This window comes from Primulina huaijiensis, unplaced genomic scaffold (assembly GCF_012295235.1).
Source record: "Primulina huaijiensis isolate GDHJ02 unplaced genomic scaffold, ASM1229523v2 scaffold2897, whole genome shotgun sequence".
In the NCBI taxonomy this organism is placed as follows: Eukaryota; Viridiplantae; Streptophyta; class Magnoliopsida; order Lamiales; family Gesneriaceae; genus Primulina; species Primulina huaijiensis.
Genome location: NW_027356901.1, coordinates 53,170 through 59,449, shown reverse-complemented (window position 1 = coordinate 59,449; position 6,280 = coordinate 53,170). Strand labels below are relative to the sequence as shown.

At 35.9% G+C, this 6,280-nt stretch overlaps 1 protein-coding gene across 1 annotated transcript; it reads left to right on the top strand.

Annotated features, from left to right (window-relative positions):
- The first annotated feature begins 637 nt into the window (after positions 1-637).
- Positions 638-3,084, top strand: LOC140967853 (low-temperature-induced 65 kDa protein-like). Its single transcript, XM_073428622.1, has 5 exons — positions 638-845; positions 1,074-1,268; positions 1,366-1,734; positions 1,827-2,765; positions 2,859-3,084. Exons 1-5 carry the CDS (start codon positions 779-781, stop codon positions 2,894-2,896), a joined length of 1,608 nt encoding a protein of 535 aa, XP_073284723.1. The 5' UTR covers positions 638-778; the 3' UTR covers positions 2,897-3,084.
- The last annotated feature ends 3,196 nt before the right edge of the window (positions 3,085-6,280 follow it).

The window sequence follows — 6,280 nt, the reverse complement described above, 5'->3', positions numbered from 1 at the left end:
GTCACCTTTACAACCACTACCATGATTTAAATATGAACACTCTATTTTCGAATTTATAATAACTTATTTATGGAGTAGATCCATGATTAGGTTTTAAAATGAACAAATATTTTATATCTAATTTGAGACATGTTCTTAAAATTCTCCAATTTGAACACCAACTCAATATTTTTCCTAACTATTTTCACTTTTTTAAATTCTTTGTTTTTCTATATTTTTTACTTTGTTAAGTTCCAACTTGAAATACTAACTGTATGACTACAAATACAAAAGAAAATAAAAACTACTATGCTCATAATATTTCAAGCTTTTGAAATTATATTATTAAATAAGACCTACACAAATACGAACACCTGATTATTTACTCTGGAGAAAAATATAAATACTCATATGTTGTACTATAAACCTGAATAAGATATCTTATGAATTGAGGTTATTTTGCTTAGTATATATTATATGAGGCTTAAATTATATATTATTCACGCCGACTGTGCTAATAAATAATCTATAATTTAGCGTAACTAATTCGCTGTAAGACACGCGTATGCAATCAGAGAATTGAGGTGCTGCGATACTACGTGTGCCGCTCTGCAATTGCCATCTCCATGCGAACCTGGCCAATTTTCAATTCTCTATCCTTCTATTTAAACTAACTGACGCCGCTTCTTCTCATCATCACTTGATCGAACAAATCACAATTTTATTTATCTATAATATTTGACATACTAATCTTGTAGGATCGAAGTTTTAGTTAGTTTGTCGGGGAAGAAAAGGAGAAATGGAATCACAAATGCAGCGCCCTGCTCCTCAGCACATTGAGCACGAAGATGTTGGCCTCCACTCGGGTAAGTCTCATAATCGAAATTGGGTGTATGGATTTGATTTCATGGAGCAGGATTGTATATATTTTGACGAAATTTCATGATGCAATGTTATTTTTTTTTTATTTCTTCCTGGGCTTGAGTTAGTGTTTTGTGCAGCAGCTGAAATACCATGGTGAAGTCTTGATCGTGTGGGATTTTTCTTTAAGCATTTCAGCGTGAATCATAGTTGTTTTGATGTGTAATTTGTAGGGGAGAGTAATCAGCCGGGGGAGAAGAAATCGGTGTTGAAGAAGGTGAAGGACAAGGCAAAGAAAATCAAGGATACCATAAAGAAGCCAGGACAAGGGAAAGAGCACGAGTACAGGTATGATGAGAATGTCGAAGAAGAAGACGACGACGATGAAGAAATTGCAAATGATCGTGAAATCCATGGTGCTGCTCTCAGTACGTCTCCGTCCATCTTTCGACTGAATTTTGGTTTAACTTTTCAAGTTGTTAAATCTTGATAATAATTTCTTCCTTTTTTGGGCTGTGTGTGTAGCGCATGATTCAACTGTGATCAACAGCACGAATCTGCCGGTGCAACACGATCAAAATGAGGAGAAGCGAGCAGCAGATACTCGGGGGGATCGGATTGATCCGATGGTGAAAGGGGAAGCAAAAGCTAGGCCTAATATTCCAGCTCAAACGAGATATGAACAAGAAAACCCATCTGAAAACAAGCATTTTCCTTCTCCAAGTAAGCCTGTTTCTGTACAGAGGGAAGAAGAAAGTGCCGGAGAACCAGAGGTTAAACTCGGGCCATCAATGGGTTTAGAGGAGGACCCACACTCAACCAATTTCCGGTCCGGAGATGCCCCTGTTCCTCCTTCGAATTATGAGTCCAAAGTGTCTGATCCCACCGGAGATGGTAAAATTTCATCAAATTGTCCCGAAAAATTATATTTTATGATTCGCATCAGTTTCAGTTTTAATAGCATTGATTACAATTCGACACTACAGGTGGTAAAGAAGCTGGGGTTGGTCAGCTTATCCACAGATTCGATCATCTGAATGTGGGCAATGAATCTGAAACAAAGCAGCAGCCAGAAAAAAGTCCTTTTACAGGAAGCCACGATCAGTTCAATCCAGATTCCAATCCAGTTACCACGCTGGATAATCCTGAATCGGACCCGAAAAGTTTCGACTCCAACACCGTTGCAGGAAAAGGCTCCTCAGCGACCTCTGTGATTAGTGATAAAGCTATCTCCGCTAAGAACGTGGTCGCGTCGAAGCTAGGATACGGCGGAGGTTCTGGCCAAGAAGGGCTGAGTCCTTCTAACAAGCCTGAATCAGAATCATCCCCAGGTTACACGCAGAGAATCACCGACACACTGAACCCTGTATATGAGAAAGTGACAGGCGCAGGCACCGCTGTGATGTCTAAATTCCAGGGCGGCGGAGAAGCGGGAAAGCAAGGCGAAGGTTACGGACAAGAAGGGATGAGTCCTTCTAACCAGCCTGGATCAGAATCAACACCTGGTTACACGCAGAGAATCACTGAAACACTGAACCCTGTCTATGAGAAAGTGGCAGATGCTGGCACCAATGTGATGTCGAAATTCCAGGGCGGCGGGGACGCAGCAGCCACAGGCAACGATAAAGGGGTGTCTACGAAAGACTACTGGGATGAGAAATTGAAGCCTGGAGATGAAGACAAGGCGCTATCCGAGACTATTACCGACGCACTTCATAAGAAAAAGGAAGGGTACTTGCAGAAAACGGGGGAAGAGAAGCCGATCGGGAAGGTGACCGAGGGCATAGAAGGCGAGGACGAACTGGATGCGAGGCGTCAAAGCTCGGGGCCGGGGGTTGTCGGAAGGGTGAAGGATACCGTTGGATCCTGGATGGGGAAGGGCACTGGGACGCAAACTGCTCAGGACTCCATCAACGAATCCCACGGTAAGCTTCAGAGCACTTGATTCGATATGTACATAAGTAGATTTACGCAGCCAGCTAAATTTTTCTCACTGATATTTCGTGTATTTATTCCAGTGGTTAATGCGGGAGAGCAGCCGAAATTGCAGGAGTAAGGCTCTACCGACGCAACGAGAATGAAACTATGAATGGAGAGGAGAAGCTTTGTATTTCTGTACTCTGTGGCTTTTGTTACTTGTAATATTGTTATTGTGTAATAATTTGTGTTTTTTTTTTTTTCATATTTACATGTGAATGAAAATATTTGCTTCGTGTTTCGAGAAATAAATTTGTGCTTTAAATATTTGAATATTGTCCTTGAATATAAAGTTTGGGCCAGTTTCTTTTCCTGCGTTTGTGTGATTTGGTTGAAGGATAAAATAATAAAATAATTAAAAGATAAATAATAAAAAAAATGATTGAAATAAAAAATAATAAAATAATATTATATTTTGTATGATTATTAATATTACAAAAACTTGTGTGAGATGTTCTCACGTGTTGTAATTTGTGAGACAAATCTCTTATTTGGGTCATCTATGAAAAAATATTATTTTTTATGTTAAGAGTATTAATTTTTATTGTGAATATGAATAGGGTTGACTCGTCTCACATGTAAAAATTCGTGAGACTATCTTACAAGAGATCTACTCTATTAAGAATGTGATAATTTAGAATTTTTTGAGAAATAGATTAAATTGTCTTTCTGCTTTTATGACGGTGGGCGGGCCGAGGTGTGGTGTGATTAAAAAATTAATGGTAAAAAATTATGTGCGCACGCATGTTTCGTGTCTAATAGAAAATAGTATGTAAAAAGTGAATTTGGGCATTTCTAGAGAATTGCCGATTATGTACTATAGAATATAGTACTCTGATTATATCAAAAGTCAACACAACAATAGTAAGCTGTCATTGAGAAGCATACAAAACACTAAGATTATTTTTTATTCGAATTCACCTCAATTTGATGTTATAAAATACCCGGATATAAGAAAATGATCAAAAATTAAAAAAATAAACCAAAATTTTGGATTAATACATACTTATGATTACTTAGATTAAAAAAAAATTCTAATTTATGCCAATTTACTAGATCAATTTTGTATTATTTTTGCAGCAACTCGAAAAATATTTTCAGAAAAAGAATGTATAATCGAAAGAATAATTATTAAGTTATTAAAGAAAGGAAACCTTTTATATAAATACTAAATATTTATAGCTATATAGATAAAGCAACGGTGCGTATTAATTTATCTATTCTTCACCTAACAATGAAAACATCGTTTTCTTAAACTAATTGATGACTAAACGTATGTTTTTTACATGTCATCAAGTGCTGGAATGCAGGCCCCTCCTAGCGCATGCTTTGTGTCGCATTTATGCAAAATTTGACAAAAAATTGTTAGATTAATAGCAGGCATGCTTATCGGTTCCACCGGACCGGTTTCGGACCGGTTCCTACCGGTTATCGGTCCGGTGAACTTGGAACCGGTCCGAACCGGTTCGGAACCGGTTCCGAACCGGTTCCGGTTCCAAGTTCAAATACTTGGAACCAATCCGAACCAAGACCGGTTCGGCTTCTGATAAACCGGTTCCGGTTCGGTTCAAACCGGTTCCGAACTTTAATTTAATATATTTTACTATATAATTAAAATTAGTCATATTAATTGAGAATTTTTTATTTAGAATTTTGATTGCAAATAATTATGATTACATAAAAAAAATTTAACAGAATACCTTATACATTTACTTTTACAATTGTTAATCTAAAATTCATCACGATTTATTAAAATATATTTAGAATATTCTGGATCTTCGTCGGAACTTGAGCTTTGGAATTCGTCGATCGCGCCAGAGGTCCTATTCTTTTTTTCTGCTGCAAACCAATCTTGTAGGCACGTTAGCATGGAAAGTGTTTCTGGCTTTAAATTAGTTCTTTGGTCACCAATGATTCTTCCACATACTGAAAATGCTGATTCGGAAGCTACACTTGAACTTTGAATGGGTAGGACATCTCTTGCAATTGCAGATAACACTGGATAAAGTTTAGAATTTACTTTCCACCAATCAAGAACATCGAAATTATCCGTAGTCTCAATATATTGACTTAGATAAATTTGGATCTCATTGTAATTGGTTGTTGTCACCGATTTTCCTTTGAACTTTTGTCGTTTCAAACTTTGAAAGAAGTTCAGTGCTCCACTTTTGCTCTTATATGTCGGCATCTCCTCCGACTGCGCACTCGGTTCATCACATTGTTCACTAGCATACAAATCAAACAATTCTTGGAGAGAATGCATGATTGACTTCTTTTGATCGTCAACATTCTTCCCAAGAAATTTAGCATAATATTCAAAGAACACGTCTAATCCTCCTTGATTTTGAGTAGGATCAAGTAATGTTGCTAAACCATGCACAATTGGGATAGTTTCCCAATATTTTAAAAATTTGTTTTCCATATTTGCAACAAAATCACGCATAATAGAATCATCGCGATATTCAATAAATTTATAAAACATATTGAAAAGCAAAGGTAGAAACATGGTTGAAGTAGGGTAGTTAATGCCAGAAAATTTTTCGGTTGCTTCTTTAAAAATTTCTAACAAAGAAACACATTTACTCAAAATATTCCAATCATCGTCTGTTAGCATTAAAGCTTGTGTTGTAATATTATTATAATACGGAGTAACTAAATCTTGAAAACGTAATAAAGTATGAAGCAAGTGATATAAAGAATTCCATCTAGTTTCAATAGGAAGAGGAAATTTTTTAAATTTAATTCCGGTTGATTCGACTAGTGCTTTCCAGTCACGTCCATATCTTCTTTCACGTAATAATTTCCCACATAATTTGAATTTTTCTATTACAGTGGACATTTGTTCATCACAAGCACATTTAACACATAAGTTGATAATATGACACGCACATCTAACATGAAGCAAATTACCTTCTAAAATTGGTTTTAGTGAATCTTTAAGATATTTAATTGCAAGAGTATTGGCACTCGCATTATCTAACGTTATCGACATTATTTTATTTTGTATGCCATAAATCTTAACAACATTTAAAACATATCTAGCTATAGTGTATGCGTTGTGAGACGATTCTAAATGATCTAGCGCTAAAATTCTTTTTTGCATAGTCCAAGTTTCGTCAATCCAATGACATGTAACAACAAGATATGATTCATATTTTAAATTAGTCCAAATATCAGTTGTCAAACTAACTCTACAAGAAATATTTGAAAGATGCGATTTTAGTGTTTCTTTATATTCTTTGTAAATATCAAAACAATATTTTTTAAGTGTGTGCCTAGAAATATTATGAAAACCAGGTTGAATAGTACTAGTAAATTCAACAAAACCTTCTTGTTCAGCTATTATAAAAGGTTGACAACATTTGGTAACAAACTTTACGATAGCTTTCCGAGAAATTTCTTTTGTAATTGTAAAAGCTTTACCACTAAAAGGATTAATTTGTTGTTGTATTGGTTCCCTACC